The 21294-nt window shown below is 34.1% G+C and overlaps 1 protein-coding gene and 2 pseudogenes across 1 annotated transcript; all 3 read right to left on the bottom strand.

Annotated features, from left to right (window-relative positions):
• LOC120144060 overlaps nt 1-11655 on the bottom strand; it is a 38755-nt pseudogene extending 27100 nt beyond the window's left edge.
• Nucleotides 11464-17353, bottom strand: LOC120144030 (annotated as a pseudogene).
• Nucleotides 17354-18235: 882 nt separating this feature from the next.
• LOC120144061 lies at nt 18236-18763 on the bottom strand. The gene has a single exon (XM_039158214.1). It carries the CDS (start codon nt 18761-18763, stop codon nt 18236-18238), a length of 528 nt encoding a protein of 175 aa, XP_039014145.1.
• Nucleotides 18764-21294: the final 2531 nt, after the last annotated feature.

The raw sequence follows: 21294 nt of genomic DNA on the forward strand, positions 1-21294 counted from the left end.
GCTGACTAGCTTGCCACCAATCAGTGGCAAGCTCAGCCTCCGTGGGTGTCAGTCTCATTAATGGAGTGTTGGCCTCCTAAAAATATAAAAACTAAAACAAAGTTAAACGTCTACTATTAATAACTTGTTTATATATGATAGTATTTGTGTTAACTTACATTATTTATTGTCGCATATGGTATTAAGTCTTCCCAATCCAACATACATTTCCTTTCCAGGAAATAGCCCTAGGAATATCATCTGAGGATTTTAATGCATATGTCCGCATGCTGGGGAAAGCCTCGAATATCCAAATCTACAAACAATATAATAACAAACATTAGTAATTGTTAAATAATTAATTATAATTTTAAAAACATTATATAGAAATTCTTACCTTAAAGGCCCAAACAAAGCCTGACAAAGTGTATTTCGACCCATCGCCCCCAAACTTTGCGGTCATCAAAGGCAGACGACAACTTAGTCCAAGTAGCTTCCATATATACGAACCCCACGGAAACAGATTCCATGCATTTAGGTCCTCTACCAATATATTAGCTCCTGAGGAATAGGTTGTCTGGCCTCTCTGCCTAAAAAGCCGGCATACAAAGTAGTAGAAGGCATACTCGGACAACATCGACGTCATTCATCCGAGTAAAATCATCTTTCTTATTAAACAATTTCTTCATGTCGTCGACGTGTAAGTTCGGCTTCTCTATTGACTCATCAGGAAAAACCCTGGATAACCATGATGGGCGGTGATATGACGAGTGTACCGGCCTACATCATCGTGTCCGAATCGTAGACCAGTGATTAGAGAACTCCTTCCGCCCAAAACAAGTATACGCCGGTGGAAAATGAAAACCATATCTCTTCCTCACCACGTTGTATACTGTCGGGTAGATCGCTAGTCATGGTCTGAAGCCACAAATGGGTCAAACTAGCATCTCCACCCGGATGCTGTACTCTCACCATGGCCCGAAACAGGTTTCTTCAAATTTTCTTTGTGCAGATGAAAGCTTCGAAGCAATTGTAGTGGCTAGGCTAACTTTATTCCTTAATGTCAATGAAGCCGAAAAATTTCTACAAAAAAACAATAAACATACCAAGTTAGATATACCAAAATTACACTGTCAAGATATACCAAAAACAAAACAATAAACATAAAAGTAGTTATTCTTGAAACTAAAATTTGCAACACTGTTTTTGTCTTTTGGTTGAAATGAAAATCGCAACGAGATAATGAGAATCGCAACGCCGAAATGACTATCGCAACGAGAGAATCGCAACGCGAAATGACTATCGCGACCAGACAATCGCAACGCGAAATGAAAATCGCAACCGCGAAATAAAAATCGCAACGCGAAATGAAAATCGCAATGCGATTTTGGTTTCGCGTTGCGATTTTTATTTCGCGTTGCGATAGTTATTTCCGCGTTGCGATTTTCATTCTCGAAACTATTCTTCTTCTGCATTACTTCAACCAAAAGACAAAGCAAAGACAATACTAACTTCACAGGATAACAGTTTAGCAGTATTGGCAGCAATCGAATGAATTTAATAATAAATCTAAGTGAAATGGTTAATCTATTATTGAAATTACCAGTAAACTTATAATCAATCTCAATATGAAAAACCTAAATAATGCAAAATTTCAAAATAAAAATAAAAAAACTAACCCTCGGAGGTTGATTTTCCATTTCTGAATGATTGTGGGATTTTTGACTGTGAATGGTTGTGAGGGATTTCGCCGGCGATGGGGAAGGAAATCTTCGGAGATGGGACGGATTTCGCCGTAGAGTGAGAGATGGAGATGGGACTGAGTGTTGTGTTTTTGGGTTTGAGGTTATGAGTTGCGATTACTGTGGACGGTTCAGTTTCCGATTTATTAAGAAAAAATTCGTGTTTGGAATTTGAAAAAAAAAATACGCGTTAATACGAATGGCGCTATGTAAATCGCGTTGCGAAAGTCAAAATCGCGTTGCGAAAGTCAGTATCTCGTTGCGATTTTGTATTATCGCATTGCGATAGTAAGTATCGCATTGCGAGTCAGTATCGCATTGCGATTTTCCCAATTCGCATTGCGATTTACTTATTCGCATTGCGAATTGGGAAAATCGCAACGACATTGTATACCATCGCAACGCGATTTCCAACTATCGCAACGCGAAATGCAACGCGAATTTGCGATAATTGAGATCGTTGCGAATTAGCGATCGCATTGCGATTTTTGTTGGTTTTGGCAAATCCGGAAAAAAGTTGGTTAAAATCGTATATTATATGGGATTTTTGGTCATGAGGTTATTTCTCTAATATATTTAGGTAAATATCAAATTTAGTCCCTTATAGTTTAGTATTTTTATTTTAATCCCGTATTAATTAATTAGGTTAAATTACACTATTAACCATTATCTTCATAATATTTCAAATTATTATCTTTATTTTGATACTTTATATTTAGTTTTATAATTTTAATTTCTTTTATTTTGATCATTATTTAATTACAATATTATTTTGTTATCACTTTTATATTTAATTATGGCTTTAATTATTATTTTATTATCTTAGTCTTATAAATATATTTATATTAATATTATAAAAATTATAATTATTTAAATCATTTTTATGAAAAATTATTACATTTTAAATTTATTATTAATATCGAAGAAAAGAACTGTCTTAAAGCACCTATAAGTTTTTTTCTGATATTCTTAAATAAATAAATATCCTGTTTTTTTATAAATTATATATTAATTATTTTTTTGAAAAAAATTTTTTTAGTTATTTATTTATTAATATCGAAGAAAAGAGCTGTCTTAAAGCACCTAGAAGCCCTTTTCTGATATTTCTAAATAAATAAATATTTTATACATATAAATATTTTCTTTAAATTATTGAAATAACATATTATGAATTAAATATTTTGAATTTTTAAATTTTCTAAAGAGAGACAATTTATAATTAAAAAGTACCAATTTTGGGCGTTGTAGGGGTGCTAATCCTTCCCTAAACGTAACCGACCACGAATCCCTTTTATTATTAAAAGAAAGAATTTTTGGTTATAAACGCAGATCATCTTTAATTGATGTTTTCTTAAAAACTCTGTTAAAAAATAATTTAGGTATTCGACCTATCTGACCCAAAAGGCGATGGCGACTTCCAAATTATTTTCAAACCATTTATTCACATCAATTTTCCCGTCAAGTAAAAAATTCGTGCCCGGACGAAAACCGGTTACGACACTAATTATTTTTCAAAATTACTTGAATGATAAGAGGTAAAACATGTCACCTTATTGATCATGTTCCATGACCCAAACGAGGACAAACACTTCGTTCAGGTCCACTATCATGATACTTAAGCTGCAGCAAGCAGAACAAACAAATGTTAAATTTATGATAGAAATTGACTTCTATTGAAGATATTACATATTAGCATGTTAGTACCATTGGAGGAGGTAAAAACTCGTGCTTCAATCAAAGCAAGATCTTTAACTTGAATTCTGAATTCTTTTCTAACAAGTTCATCTGCCTCAAATTTATTATTTTCAACAATCTGTGCAGGAACATGATAAATGAATCATAATCTTATATAATAAACAAAAAAAAAATGCTTATAAAATTAAGAATCCAACATTATCCACCTTTTTAACCTTTCCCTCCCTAATAGCAGGGCGTTGGCAAGTTGCTTTCAACAGTTCTCTAACTTGTTGATCGTTTAAATTTTTCGTGTATCTCTGACCCTCAACAATACTACAAAGCTGTATTTGAAAAAAATCATTAAAAAGAATTGAGTTAGAGACAAAAGAGAGAAGAAACAAAGTAATGTCAAAATGAAGTGGAAACCTCCATAGGGAAGTAGACAGGTTTTTCTTCACTTCCACTTTGAATGGCAGGCAGGGATGGATATTCCAGCTCAATTTTGTATTTATCACGAAAATACTGAACAACAGACACTTTGTATTTTTATCATCGAGATTAAACCTAAAAGGCCAAAATTGGACAGAAGAAGCATAACGAGACAGAATGGAACAAAAATCGGACAGAAGTATAAGATGTTACGAAATATGATGTGGATGCTTTTATTGGAAAGAAATATCAGAGGACCTCTGTTACATTAAATCTTTATTTCCTTTATAACTTAGTCTTGCTAATCAAGATCCTATATGTTAAAGATCATTTTATGTCCATTTGGACTATTTCCTTTGTCACAAAGGCCTATTAAACGTTGTCGGAATAAAGAAAGTAGGCAATTACTATATTAAAAACGTTATTTATAGAGGGGTTCAGTCAAGGACGAATCTACCTCTTTGATTAACAATAGGTTGGAGTAGAAAATCTTTCAGCTATTTGTTCCTACAACAAGGCTCATAACAGAAATACGAATGTACAAGTACAACTATTATGCTTATTTCAGCTATTTGAGTTTAAATATGGGTAAACTATGTATTTAGTCATCCAACTATTTGTACGGTTTCGTTTTGGTTATCCAACTATTTTTTTCTTTCAAAATCATACATAACATTACATTATGGTTTCATTTGGTCACCTTCATTTAAAAATTAACAATAATAATGATGTGTCACCATAAGATAATATTACGTCATCATTAAAAAAAATAAAAAATGTTACATCAACAGTTCTATTAAATTTTTAACGGCGGGAGACCATAATGAAACCAAACATAATGTTAGGTATGATTTAAAAAAAGTTGCTACACCAAACGAAACCACACGAATAGTTGGATGACTAAATACATAGTGTACCTTTTAAATATTTAGTACTCCACCATCCTGGAACATTAAGACAAATGATAGCATAAGGTTGTTGCACAACAAAAGTGGTAGCTATTACCAACATGGGTTGGTTTAAGTGGTAACAACTTGATATCGCTTAAGCAAGGTTTTGAGTTCGAGTCTTTGTGTATGCAGAAAATTCCTGATGGAGACTCAATCACCAAAGGCAGGTGTACGACGTGGGTCGAACCGGATTAATAAAGGCGACGCCTTGGAACGGGGAGGAAAAAAAAGAAGTGGTAGCTATTGATTACCTAGTATGCTAAATAATATTTTTGGAGTCATTATGACCAACAAATTACCAACTCAGTTTGAACATGGAACTTAGGCAAGTGGTGTATGTATACAAGACTACCACAGCCCCAAACCGATTCAACAATACGAACTCAATTTGAACATGTAACTAAGATAGTGGAGAAAATAAAAAGTACAAGTAACCTATAAAACAATTTAACCATGCTGACCCCATATCATAGCTTCGTCCTACTTAGAAAATAGAGAAAATAACCTCAGTGACCGAAAATACCTTATAATATACGATTTTAACAACTTTTTTGGATTTGCCAAAATGACCAACAAAAATCGCAACGCGAACTCTAATTTTCAACTCAGTTTCCAAATTCGCAACGCGAATATCTAGATTCGCAACGGGATGTAAGATTCGCAACGCGATTTTGAAAAATGTGTTGCGACAGTTAAAATGCGATAGTTAAAATGGTGCGAGAGTTTGAAAAACGTGTTGTTGCGATAGTGAAAAGTGTTGCGATAGTGAAAAATCCAAAATAAGTTTACATTTAACTATTCCAAATTCACGTGGAGTTTGGAACAATAAAGAATATGTTGCGATAGTGTAAAAGATTCCCAAGTCATTTGTAAATCTTAGTTTGAAACAATAAAGAATGTGTTGCGATAGTGTAAAAGATTCTCAAGTGTTTGCAATGCTCAATCCAATAGTATTGGAAACACTATTGGGAATGAGTATTTAAGGCTTGGATTTCCCACTTCCTTGTTGAGTGGAAAAGAACAAGGGGGACTCTCGCGCACGCCGCCGCCGCCGTCTCGTCGGGTCGTTGCATACCACCATTGCGATTTTGGAAAATCGCATCTTCGACTATCGCAACGATTTGGAAAATCGCAACGCGATCTTCGACTATCGCAACGTGAACTTGGACTATCGCAACGAATTTGGACTAACGAAATTTGGAAATCGCATTGCGATTTTGTAGTATCGCGTTGCGATAGTCAGAATCGCGTTGCGATTTACATATTCGCATTGCGATTTTCTAAAATCGTAACGCGAATTTGGAAAATCGCAATGCGAATTTGGAAAATTGCAATGCGATAGTCAAAATCGCGTTGTGAATTGGAAACTGATTTGCGATACTGGAGATCGCATTACGATTTAGAGATCGCATTGCGATTTTATTGATCATTTGGCAAATCAAAAAATAGTTGGTCAAAATCGTAATTATAAGCATTTCGGTCACTGAGGTTATTTTCCCTAGAAAATATTTTAGAGCAATTTTAGTGTTGTAACAAACTCACGTTAGCTGACTTATAGGCTCTCTAGATATGTCGATAATCTTGGAAGTTTTGTGATACTTCAAGTGATTCAACTTAACTTTCACTCCTTTCAAGGCCCTTTTTACCTAAAAGTATAAGAACAGAAACATTATAAGAACTACAAACACACTGGTCTCTAAACACTAAATTTAATATGTAAAGTAGAATCAGTAAAATTTAGAAGGATATGGAGAAATCACTTTGATACGATCCTGATCAGACAAAGGCATCAACTGGTTTGGACTCCTGAGATGTTTTGAAACAAACTTCGAAACCAAATTGGCTCATAGAAAGACCGAGCAGACACATCTGTGGAGTGAAAGCAGGCATGGAAATGAACACGGTAAAACTTCCACTAATTATTAAGCAGAAAGCAGCTACAAAATTAACAAGTCAGAGAAAAGCTACCAATATTAAGGGATAAACCCATCTGAGTGGGCCGAAGACTCGGATAATATCCGTCCAGTACTCTTCCATCATCACCAAGATTGTTTTCTTGATTTAATGCTGGACCAAAAATGACCTTCCAACTACAGTATATCTGCAAAATGATGTATCAAAATTATTAATTTGATTTAGTATAAATAATTTCAGAAATTTAATGGCAAGAAATGGTGGACAATAATCAACAGGCAAGTACTTCTCAGATGGGCTAGCCCGAAGAACAACATCCAGAGCTTGAATAGTTTCTTGAGGGCATTCAAAATGCCTTCCGCTCAAAAACTCCTCAGGAAATGCATATCAGGCTTGGACACGAGTTTGGTTGCTACATTAAACTGTAGTTGCTTCCTGCAATAACAGACAACCAGAAAGATCACAGGTAAATAATGAGAACAATAAAACACAAAATGTGAAGACACCATTATAAAATGCAAGAATATTACCTCACTGTAGGGATGAAACTCTGGCCATGATATGTCCCAAGTAATTTCACAACAATTCCTTAGCCTCAAACGGGAGAGCCCCGCATTGTAAACGTTTCCTGCCATCGTAGGCTAACGCCGATTACCAAGTTCCGACTTGTATGTTTTATGAAGTTCCCTCATTATATCTCTGTTTACCTTTTTTGAAGTTACCTCAGGCGTTATAGTAACCTGCAAGAAATGGAGGTACCAAAAGCCGTTAAAAGAGACGATTGAAAATGCAACCGAACAGAAATAAACAATGAGGAAAATAAGCAAAAAAATGGTCAATATTTCAAGATAATGAACTAAACAAATACGGGAATTCATTTAAGCAAAAAAGAAGTATTACTAAATCCTTTGTATATAAAGGTGAAAAGGAGAGATATAAGGAAAAAAAAACACTATAGAGTAAGTAATGCTTTGTTGAGTCTCAATTACTAAAAGTTAAAAATGATCCACAATTAAAGGTTGCTTTTGTTGAGTTCCCGACAATTAAAAGTTATAAAATAGTCACCCGACTATTTAGTATGTTCCAAACTCGTCATTTTTTGTTAAAAAAGTTGACAACATTCTGAGCTGAATGTTAACCTGATTATTGAGATATAATCATTTTGTAACTTCTAATAGTCTGGACTCAACAAAGCAACATCATATAATCGAAGGACCATTTTGTAACTTTTAATAGTCGAGGGCCTCAACAAAGCATCACCTTATAGTTGAGGGACTCAACAAAACATCAACCTATAATTGAGGGATTATTTGTGTACTTTACCCAAAATAATAATAATATGATACGATTGAACAAGGCAAAACAAATGACAAGGAAAACAGCAGGACAAAGATTTTAAACAGAAAACCAAAAGCCATTAGGAAAATGCAAGAAAACAGAGATAGACAATGAGGTAGTTAATATAAGCAAACAGAATAAATCATCAAAATTCAAAATATGAATCAAACAAAAAGTAGAATTCATTAAGCATACAATTAACAGTCAAATTTTGCTTGGGCCTTTTTTTATATATAATAATAGTTTAATCCTTCCGTATAAATTATTGTAGCGTAAAAATCAAATGGAGGTAGTAGAGGAGAAAGTTACATGGTAGTGATGAATATCAATGGTCGCAACATCCATAGGAAATGATTCGCTCTAACAGTACATTTTGTACCGATAGTTCAGGGATCTGGCTTTGCGGGACTTCAAAAGCCTTTGTCGAAGATGGAGGAGGAGGAGACGCTGTCGTTGAAGCCATAGGCGCTTCTGTAAGTTTCTGAGCTACCTCTTTGCTCAATGATTCCGTAGCAGCGAAGGATGATGACCCTGAGCTAAAGACGAAAAAGGTGGCTGAGCCGGAGCCACCTGAGGAGGAGGCGTGTTATAAGAAGCAGGAGGACCAGGTGTCCACGTCCTCTACCAGAGTCACCTGTAAAAAATGACTTACTGTATGGCGTGACAGGCCGGGTCTAAAATAATACTACATATCATTGTTAATTATGATGCATTAATTATAACTTTTAATTATATAAATATAAATTTATATTTGTTTTAGTGATAAAGTATTAAAAATAACTATTAGATTTTAATGCGTCTGATGTCTTAATAATTTTTTGATCATATAAAAGTTTAAAATATAATAAGGGTAAACTATGCGAATAGTCTCCTATTTTTCAGTATGACGAATTTGGTCACCAATTTAAAATTAAGAAAAATGGTCCCTAACGTTATCGATTGTTCGATTTTAGTCCTAATATTATCAATCCATTCGATTTTATTTCCTAAACCATGAACTCTCATTCATTTTAGTCTTCAACTATATTAGGAACTTAAACAAAAGGGGTCAACATATATTATAGCAAAAAGACTCAAATCATATAGGCTGATAATGTGAATGACTATTTACTCTTAATTTTAAATTAGTGACCAAAGTAGTTAGATCATAAACAAAAGGGAATATTCACATAGTTTACCCATATAATATTAGATAAGTACTACTTATCATTTATAAATTAAACTACTAAATATTTCATATTTTAAAATAATTTCGACCAAAATAATTACATTAATCCTTAATTTTCATCACTTAATCCTTCCGTTTGTTCAATTATAGATAACGCATTGGTTTTTATAATTTCTGTCTTTTATTATTTATAAACCAAATATATATTTTAAAATTATTTTTTTGTGATTTGTATGGTAGTCTGCGTAACGACATTGACATAAATTATTTAAAAACAAAATATTATTTTAATTTGTTTAACAACTTCACCACTGTTTCATTCTGACGAAACCATCCATGCCCCACTATTCTATTCCTATTTTGTTTTTGTTCCACCCAATAAAACTGGCACACGTGTCATTTACTAATTAGATGGACGTGATCCACTAATCGACAAAATTTATTATTTTTCTCAAGTAAACAAATAGGCGGCGGCGCTGACTCGATGACTTCAATACAGTTGGTTGTTGTACTCGATAGAGAGCTATCGTGGGCTCCACTGCATGGGATTATTTATTTATTGATTTTTAAACTCATAATATTTATAATGTTTTTATTTTTTTGTAATTAAAGTGGGACAATTTCTACTCTAAACTTGTTGGCGATTATCAAAAATTCTAAATGCAAAAAAAGGATAAAAAAGGAAATTAATAATAATAATAATAATAATCAGATCCTCGAAAGTAGGGAATGTCTAGAGAGTCCTACGAAGGGAGTTGCTTGAGAGAATCTTAAAATTACCATAAAATCCTTTGCACGTAAAGCCACGTTTCGACTGACATTGAATCAAGGTAATTACAGCCAATAGGAAAAGATTTAAAAAATAGTTAATATAATGCCTTGAGTATGAGCGCACGCGATTGTTTCAAAAAAAGGATAAAAGGAAATTAATAATAATAATAATAATAATCAGATCCTCCGAAAGTAGGGAATGTCTAGAGAGTCCTACGAAGGGAGTTGCTTTGAGAGAATCTTAAAATTACCATAAAATCCTTTGCACGTAAAAGCCACGTTTCGAACTGACATTGAATCAAGGTAATTACAGCCAATAGGAAAAGATTTAAAAATAGTTAATATAATGCCTTGAGTATGAGCGCACGCGATTGTTTCAAGTCAACTTGGTTAGTTGGTTAGGAGCTTTCAAGGACGACCATGATCAACGACTTTGTTACAAGTGGGCCCCGCCAGCCTTTGCATATAATTTGTTTAAGTTCAGGCCCCGGCTACATAGAAGTATAATTTCAGCGTGCAAGATTTAATGACAAGGCGGACTATCTCATTCCATTACTCGATTCTGTCCCTGAAAGAAACCCACGGTGGCACGATGCCTCTACCATCCATGGATGAGTTCTGCTGCCACAACCGCTCCTCAACGCACAAAGATGATTGTGCATTGAAGGGAAAGGACCTGACTCTCAAGGATGACGGGAAAGCTGTGTATGCTATGCTAGTAGGGAAATTATTCGAAGACGTTGAAGGAAAAGCATACCAAGTTGAACCAACACTTTTCCTAAGCATTATACTTGGAAGTGACTGCCAAATATAATCTGAATCTGATACAAAAAAAAAAAAATACTTGCAAGATGCTTTAGAAATTAAAAAAAATCAATTTATTTATTTCGAAAAGAAAAAATGTTGTACAATTGTCGCCTTTCCATCGAAAACAATATTCAGCACTGCGGCTCTCTCGTCATTGCAGATGAAAAGGGGTTCAGTAGAACGGTCGCTCTGCAGCTACAATGAAGTACATTTTTCTTTTGTAATCTGCATAAAGTTTTCTTCATATAGTATACGTATATACATATACATATACATATACAGACACATACATATACATATACATATACATATACTATATATACATAACATAACATACATATACATATACTATACATACATATACATATACATACATTACATATACATATACATATACATATACATATACATATACATTATACATATACATATACATATACATATACATACATATACATATACATATACATATACTATATACATATACATATACATATACATATACATATACATATACATATACATATACATACATACATATACATATACATAACATATACATATATACATATACATATACATATACATATACATATACATACATAGACATATACAATACATATATATACATATACATATACATATATACCCACTTATTACCAATCGATACCACCTGTTAAACACATATGAGAATATATTAGAGAAAGTGCAGGGCCTTTGGGACGGGGATCTGGTTCGGACCAGACAATTTCAGAACATAATTTGGAAGGTTTTAATCATTCCGACCCTATCCGATTTGTTGGCTTTTCTCAAATATTTTCCTTTTAAGTTCTACAAGGGCTTTTAGCAAGATTTTTAAGGTAAACTTACCTATATTCATATATTCCTTACAGTATTTTCCTACTCCTGAGGTACGCATACATGAGAAAAAACGCAAAAACAGCTCCAAAGATAATTCCGCCTGTGGCTAGCCAGAAGGCAAGCTGCACCATATAACAATGGGGTAAGTTAACACGGCCAAATGATAATATCACCTCTAGACAGAAAACACTAAGCAGTAACAAAATACTGAATGCCCAAACTTCTATTAAAACATACCACTTGTTCTTCAAGATAGGACCTCATGTTCATGCCAAATATACCTAAAACAGGAAATATAATCATTAGCCATGATTGCCAACCAGTGCGGATCCAGAAATATTTTTTAGGGTGGACACATATATATCAATAATTGAAAATTTTTGTATGGGATGAGTACATATAAAATTTCAGAGTGGGCACGGTCAATAAAATGAACAACTAATATATAAAATTCGAATTTCAGAGTGGGCACGTTTTCCTCAACTACATGTAGATCTGCCAGTGTTGCCAACTATCGCCAATGAAATTCTTGAAGAAACATTTTGATATCCAATGGTGCAAATGATTTTCAAGAAAGGACTTGGAGCAAATTTATGCCATACATGTACAACTCGAGCAGTTTCTCTAGGTCTTTATCCCTTCTCATGTAACCAATTAAATAAACAACAAAATTATCACCACATGTACAGTAATAAATCCATGAACTAACTTGCTACAATTATACAGAACCAAGTTACAATGTTATTCGTCATGTGATGATTAAGCATCCTAATGAATCATAATTTGTAGCATCTAATTTATACAGTTTCTAGACATGATAAGCCAAGGTGATTCACACAACCAGGTAGCAGAAAATAATAATGTTCATGTTTTAGGGGTCACTCAACAACTCAAGTTGATAAATACAAGCAACAATTACTATGTTTATAAAACCATTATCATGTTAAGTGATTCCTGCAAATAATCAATAGAGGCTTGGCTTCAATTTTCTTGCTTTAGGAAGGACAAACCTGAAACTAGAGAACCAATTCCAATACAAAATGCCCCAACCTGAAGAAGTAATTCCACTCTGCTTACCTCAAGTCTCCGGGAGCTGATATAATAGTTAAAACCACCCCATTTTGTTAGTTAAGGAGTGTGAATTCAGATGCAAGAGGAAAGATATACTAGAATGAATCCAAAAACTCAAATCATGAAAATCATATAGATGTTGGAGCCTGGAGGACAACACACAAATGAAATGGTGACGCAGACAACAAAATTTAAATAAAAATTCATCAAGACCTTAGGTTGACAGCCACAGAATCTTCCATTTCTTTTGCAGAATCAAGAAGCCTTTCTGCTTGGCCAAGGCAAGATTCACATCTGCACAATGTAACAAGACATATAATAAGTGATAGCTATTGAGAACAAACATGGCTACAAAGCACAATGTATTCAATAAGACAACCCTTATGCTTGCTGAAATGCAAAAACAGTTCGCAACTTCAGAGAAATAGTAATTATTCCTTATGTTAAACCAAACCTCAAATTACTTACTTATCTAGTTAATATCTATTATCTAGTTCATATCATAAAGATCTGCAGACATTTTAAAAGGCTCTTGCAACCCAACTTGAAGACTATCTAGAACAGTAAAATGAAGAAAACAGATGATAATGAATAATCCTATTTGACACATCGACTACATGCTAAACATGCACCATAAGTGGAATGGAGGATAAACCTTTGAAGATAATTTTCCAAAAGCATCTCAATCTCTTCCCCTCTCCTGCAAATTGACCAGATCGAACCACAATTAGAACTCTTATCAAAAGAACCCCTAACTGAGATTAAAGAGCACATTATACCTTCAGCAATCAGCTTTTCTGAGGGTAAAGAACATTCCACGTCATAATTTCCCTTTTATTAGTACAATTTCTTCCCATAATACATATTTGATGTATTCATCGGGATCCTCCAAAAGATCCAGCAACATTTGTCTAAGAGCCCCTGTTTTTGAACCCAGTTCAGCCTTGCATGATAAAATGAAAGAAAAAAGGATAATAATAGAGGGTAGTGTTTAACAATTTCATATCAAGCAACTAAGCAAGGTTTTTTAGAGCTAATATACCAAAGTCTGCTTGCTAATACGAAGTTGCTCCAATATCTCACCGTTACTTTGTTAGGCAACACCTTAAGTATAGTTCGAACCTATGCAAATGGAACAGCAATAATAATGATTAAGCAGCTTCATGAGATATCCCAATTATCACATAATTACAGTCTAAAACACAAGGCAATCAAGGTACAAATTTATACACAACCAGAAAATGGAAATAACTAATCAAGAATCAGCCATAGCCATTTCAAGTTCTTAAGTATTCACAATGAAATAATAAATTGTTCAGGTGTATATCTAGGGAAACATCGATTGTAATTTGGGAAACTTGCACCAGACATCCCCAAACTATGACACAGATTATAAATTGGTCCCAAAACTTCAAAACATTCTAATCGAGTCCTAAAAGTATCAATATTGTATAAATCAAATCCTTTCCGTCAGCCTAGCTGTCAGATCAGCCATTAAAAGTCAGCTTGGGTTTGATGTGAAGCATATTCAAAATATATGGATCAAATCTTAAATGTGTACTTACCACATGGATGAATTGGATCTAAGGTGTTAAAAAACAAACAATATCATTAAAATTGAGGAGGCTATTTCTTTTTTTAAACATGTCAGGTCTCAGTTATCCATGTGATAGGCACCCTCATTTTTAAATTTATCTGTTTTCTAAATATGTTATACTTCATATTTGATTTTACATTTAACGCCCAAGTTAACAGTTAGCCTGATAGAAGGACATGATTGATAACACTATTGATATCTTAAGGACTTAATTAAAATGTTTAGAAGTTTGGATCAATTTAGAACATAGACCATAGTTTAGGGACATTTCATGCTATTAACCTTAGGGTATATATAAGGTAAGAACCAGAAGCAAGACCTGCAAATGAGCGAGCCAAAGATCTCATAAATCAATGCTAAGCAATGCCTTTTCAAGCTTATATTATTGCTAGTTTGCCCCTTTACATAGATGAGCTTAGTTGTAATTATTCTGTAACATCTATAATAATCTTCTGGATGATTGTTCTAAAAAAGAAAAAGCATTTTTGTTTATATGAGATAAAGACAATGCCACAAGGACCTTACCTATTCTGTAGGCAAAATACAACAGACTAAATAAAAGAATACATATGTATCTCGTATCATCAAAATGAGCCAATAAATCAGTTGTTTTGAAATTAACAATCAAGACATTCACAATAGCAAAAAAAAACATAACCCAGAATTTTGAAGTTGTTCAAGAGCAGCTTGGTTTGTTTTCAGCCATTTGTGGTATAAGACAGTCAGAAACACCAAGAGTGAAAGAAAAATGGTTACTTCGGCAAACTTCTCAAATGTTTTTAATGGTAATTTTCCAAACATGTATCTCATAGACGAGAGGGGGGAGGGGATGTAAATAAATGAAAAAAAGGCATAGGACAAATACCTATAAGAACTGCTACAATTAGAATATATTTCTTATTGTAGAGCCACTTAGACCTTAAAAAACCAATCAAAAATGTTTTCAGCTGAAATTACTTGCAACCACTGTAGGAAATGAGGGACAAATGGTGTGCAGTTTCAGGGCTTTCACAATTAAACTTGTGAAAAAGAAAAGGGAAGCTAAAACAAGAAACAAACAAAAAATTGCACTCACTATGTTCACATACTCACACATGGTTCTAAATCCATTAGTTTTTGTTCCAAACGCTGTATCTGTGAAAGTAATGCCACTTCAACAACCTGAAAGTGCCACAACTAAAGACTCTCAACAACCTCAGATGTTTAAGATAATAGCTTCTACCCTGAGAACAATGCATGAATTACTTTCATTATCAGCATCTTAAAGCACGGGACCCAAACCTCAAGCTCAAATGGCATACACTGCACTCCATTCATGTTATTCAGTCGAGGCAACAATGTGTCAATAAAAGCTTTTCCTCCTTCACTGTTAATATTCAATACATGCAACAAGCATCATTATTGGTTCATAGTAAATCAAGACGAGTTACGGTGAGAACAATGAGATCACAATGAAATAGTGTTTGCACAGATGCAGGAGACATTTACCTATTATAATCAAATATAAGACCACATTCTTTCATTGCTATTGCCCGTAATGATCCCATATTAAGTAGAATGGCGCGCTCACGTACCTATAGCATTTAGAATGGAAGAGGGAAATGAGTTTGCAAACACAGGAAACTAAAGAACACACTGATGCTTAAATCCAAGCAATGGGAACCAAGCATAAAAAAGAAGGATTATCATGGGTATTACGACACAAGGGTCTATTACCAGAAGAGCTGGCATTGACTTTGTCAAAAACAAAGATGGATCAACACTGCGAATATCTCTTGGACGAAGGCCTAAGAAGAAAAATAAATTAATCTACTATAAATATATAGGAAAAAGAAAAACATAGGTTCTTATTTATTTATTTATTTCATTTTCTGCAAGTAAAGCTCAACACACAAGTAACAACTAACAATTATGAAAAGAAAATTCAAAATTACATTACCACTTGATTTCAATAATTTACGTCTGCTTATCTTCCGAGTAGATAAAATTCCATTTGACTTCACCTCTACCACCTTAAGAGAATGACAAAACATGGGATATAAAATTGTAAACTATATATAAAGCAAAATCCTTGGTGACAATTTGTAAGTTGTAAAATGAGTTATAAGCATTTTCCCACAACTTTTGAAATAGTGAATAGAAAATTTATTTATGCAAATGAATAAATATAATATGCGTGGTTATAATTTCTAAGAAAAATGCATACTATCAATCTATCATGTCTATAAATAGAAGAAAGGTTAAAAAAGAAGCAAAATTGGAAGGCAACTAAAAAAATCCTAAGAGCCCATGGCAAATTAGTAACTAGGAAATTGTTTAGGAATTAATAAGCCGCGATTACATTAACTAATCTTCGAAAAAAAAATCATAACACATAATTGCATGCAACTGAAAGTAAAATATTTTGATGATCCATTTTTTCGGCTCAGACTATCTTAATATCTCTTTTCCTTTTCCGTTCTTAGAATAAAAAATTTATGATAAAAAGTAAACAATTTCTATTTTCTTTCAGAAAGTAAGGAAGAGAGAGAACCTCATAAACAGGTTCACGAATTCCAAGCCCGAAAGAATCACTGGGAGAGGAAGCGATCCTCTGCGCGGCAGCCAATGAACTTTGATGTTGCTTCACCTTCGGATCTTCCATCCCTCCATCATCGGCAGTTGAAACAGCCAATTTTTCCGCCTCGCTCAAACGATCTTCCTCCGTTGACGATGATCTAGCGAAGCACTCAAACTTCTTAAAAAACGGCGATCTCACTACAGCCGGAAGTAGAGGAACTCCGAAGTGCTTTTGAAGCAGAATCGGAGAAGAATCTCGCCATCGAGAACCGAAGAGAAGATAATGTGCCAACGGTGACGGAGATTTAACAGAAATTTGGAGGAATTTTGGATAAGAAACGGAAGGAGAGGGAATTAGCGCCATTGTTTTGGTGTTCTCGCAGGAAAAAAATAATCTGGTTCTTGCTTTTAAACAAGGAAACCATGTTTTAATCTTTTAACTGAACTTTGGGATTCTTTATCCATCTTAAGAGAAAATGAAGAAAGACCGTTAATATTTGTGGATCAGGATTAAGAATCAGAGACTTCAGAGATTTATTAATTTTCATTTATCTATAAAAAGGTCAAATTATGTTTTGGTCCCTATTTTATTTTCAAATTTAAAATTCAATCTTATATTTTTTATACTTGGAGGAGAGAGTGTCAATGCCACGTAACTCAACCAACAAGACAACAGAATTATCGGTAATAATTATATTTTAATTTCTAAATAATTCTTCCGCTTGTACGAATCAAGTTACCTCAGTTGTAACTAAAACAATGGTTATAATCTTTAGAAATCTTGGGTTCGAATACTAACGACTGCAATATATTCGAGTGTTTATTATCAACTGATTGAGAATATTTAAAACATATACTACCATTTGTAATCAGCCTAGATTAATAAATAATAATAATTCTCTCGTTTAAAATATTGATCCGCATTTTTCTTAAAAGGGTGTTTTCAAGAATAAAATGGTTGTCCCTTTTTCCCATATGTATGGGGTAAGGGGAGGTAAGATAGTAAACTACCTCCAACACCAGGTTAAGAGCAGCTTCCGTAAGAGACCTCCGAATTATGAAATGCCCTCCGTGGGACTCGATCCTACGACTTCAAGATTAAGAACCTTGTGCTCTACCAACTGATTAGACTCAGGTTTGCTGCATGATCAATCTAACCACCTTGGGGCGTCATGCATCGTAGTCCCTGTCGTCGCCCGCCCATCCATGGTAACTTAAACTCAAAATTGTAAATATGTATTGATTTAAACGACCAAACAATACGAAACCAAAAAACCAAAAACAACAATAAAATAATGAATATTTGAGGACTTCGAAAACTATCGCATACTCCAGAGTTCTTGGCCAACTTTTGGCATTATTGTTCCACTTATTAATCTGATCCAACAATCGTACGTAATTGTGGAGTAGGTTCCTCGTAGAGAACCCATCCAGTGGGTTTAATCTCCTCTAATGGAATTGAAAACGTTTTGATATCTTTAACTTTGTCCTTCTCATCGTCTTCGTCATCAGAAAGTGATTTTAATTCTGAAAAAAGTTTAGGGTCGATCTTTGGATTCCAATCAATATTTTCATCGATATACATATCCTCTGCACGAATCGGCAACCTCGTTTTGCAAGGATGTCCATGGTAACTTTCCCAGAATCTTTGTTTGGCTTCTTGAAAAGCTTTTAACCCAGCCGAATCATCCCACTCGAATACTTTGTCACTTTCACACAAATTCTCTTTTGCTGCAACAAATCTTCTCCATGACATTGCTCCCACTTCCGTGCAGAATTGTCTCTCCCATTTAGGTAATGGTTGGTAGAAACTTTCTTTGGGTTTGGGATGAGTATTCGTTGATCTATTATGATAGTTTCCTTGACGACCACGATAATATCTTATTTGATGATATGTCATATTCTTAGATCAAAAAAGCAAATTTGTAGAGTAGGAGGAGATGAAAAATATGATTTTTCAAGGCAATGAGATTTGGGTTTATATAAGATAAAAAAAACAATTCTTTTCCTAATAGAAAAAGGACTTATAATAGAAACAATTCTTTTTACAAGAAATAATATATATATATATATATATATATATATATATATATTTTGCTTTTCACATCGAACACCTTCTTTATCGTCTCTCCCCCTGTAATTTTCATAATGGAAGAGTTCTTACTAGCAAACTTCTCCCCATAGGGATACACATGGGGCAAAGGTGAAGATAAGGGGCTTAGTTTGAAAGGGAGTCGAAAAAATGTATTGATTGAAATTTCCAAATTAGATAACGATGTTAAGCCTTCTGCTGATACAAGCATTGCGCCATAAAATCTGGGTGTAGAGATGGTTGAATCGAAGTACAGAAATGGTAATGAGATAGAGGAAAATAGTTCTGTTATGGTGGATTAATCTGTTGCACCAATATCAATTCTAGATCAGATTTTTAAACAAGGAGAAGAAGATATAGCTTAGTGTGTTGTGGAGAAAGGTTTCCTTTCTGATGATGATGTTGTGGAGCTGATTTCTGTTATGGTGGAATCTGTTGGCTGTTGCTCCAATATCAATTTAGGATGTTGCAATATGGGGTTTGAAAGCAAGCAAATAGGTGATGGCCTACATGTTCTGGCTTGGTGTCATCATAGAAGTAAATAGGCATAGGTTTTTCCTGTTCCGGAGGAATCATATTATCCCATTCGTTTACATGTATAACTATGTAAATCTAGTTGTATGCAAGCTTTTACTTGGCCGAAGCTGTAAGTTTGACTGTTAATTTATGACCAAAGATTAATCATATGATATTATGATTGTAATAATACATTTATTTATTTATTTTATTGAATAAAGACATTGTCACTATTATTTTCAGTTATATGTTTGTGTTTAACATAAACGGAAAGATAATAAAGTTCATATAATAACATTATTACTATTAAAAGATCCATAGTCAAGTATTATTATGGGCATGTACAATTATAATACGCTTAAGACTAATATATTATTAAGAGAAAATAACCTTAGTGACCAAAAATCTCATATAATATACGATTTTAACCAACTTTTTCCGGATTTGCCAAAATGACCAACAAAATCGTAATGCGATCGCTAATTCGCAACGCAATCTCCATTATCGCAAATTCGCGTTGCATTTTCGCAATGCGATAGTTGAAAATCGCGTTGCGATGGTCTACAGTATCGTTGCGATTTTCCCAATTCGCAATGCGAATAAGTAAATCGCAACGCGAATTGGGAAAATCGCAATGCGAATAAGTAAATCGCAACGCGAATTGGGAAAATCGCAATGCGATACTGACTATCGCAATGCGATAATAAAAAATCGCAACGAGATACTTACTTTCGCAACGCGATACTGACTTTCGCAACGCGGTTTACATAGCGTCATTCGTATTAACGCGTATTTTTTTTTTTCAAATTCCAAACACGTATTTTTTCTTAATAAATCGGAAAATGAACCGTCCACAGTAATCGCAACTCATAACCTCAAACCCAAAAACACAACACTCAGTCCCATCTCCATCTCTCACTCTCTACGGCGAAATCCGTCCCCATCTCCGAAGATTTCCGTCCCCATCGCCGGCGAAATCCCTCACAACCATTCACAGTCAAAAATCCCTCACAATCATTCAGAAATGGAAAATCAACCTCCGAGGGTTAGTTTTTTTTATTTTTATTTTGAAATTTTTGCATTATTTTAGGTTTTTCATATTGAGATTGATGATAAGTTTACTGGTAATTTCAATAATAGATTAACCATTTCACTTAGATTTCTTATTAAATTCATTCGATTGCTGCCAATACTGCTAAACTGTTTAGCATGTGAAGTTAGTATTTGTCTTTGCTTTGTCTTTTGGTTGAAGTAATGCAGAAGAAGAATAGTTTCGAGAATGAAATCGCAACGCGGAAATAACTATCGCAACGAGATAATCGCAACGCGAAATAAAAATCGCAACGCGAAACCAAAATCGCATTGCGATTTTCATTTCGCGTTGCGATTTTCATTTCGCGTTGCGATTTTTATTTCGCGGTTGCGATTTTCATTTCGCGTTGCGATTGTCTGGTCGCGATAGTCATTTCGCGTTGCGATTCTCTCGTTGCGATAGTCATTTCCGCGTTGCGATTCTCATTATCTCGTTGCGATTTTCATTTCAACCAAAAGACAAAAACAGTGTTGCAAATTTTAGTTTCAAGAATAAACTACTATTTATGTTTATTGTTTTGTTTTTGGTATATCTTGACAGTGTAATTTTTGGTATATCTAACTTGGTATGTTTATTGTTTTTTTGTAGAAATTTTTTTCGGCTTCATTGACATTAAGGAATAAAGTTAGCCTAGCCACTACAATTGCTTCGAAGCTTTCACCTGCACAAAGAAAATTGTTTGAAGAAACCTGCTTCGGGCCATGGCTGAGAGTACAACATCCGGGTGGAG

This window comes from Hibiscus syriacus, unplaced genomic scaffold (assembly GCF_006381635.1).
Source record: "Hibiscus syriacus cultivar Baekdansim isolate YM2019G1 unplaced genomic scaffold, ASM638163v2 tig00110879_pilon, whole genome shotgun sequence".
NCBI lineage: Eukaryota > Viridiplantae > Streptophyta > Magnoliopsida > Malvales > Malvaceae > Hibiscus > Hibiscus syriacus.

Bases quoted from the DNA above. Each gene is read 5' to 3' on its own strand.
- LOC120144061 (XM_039158214.1), bottom strand. From the start codon at position 18,763: ATGACATATCATCAAATAAGATATTATCGTGGTCGTCAAGGAAACTAT.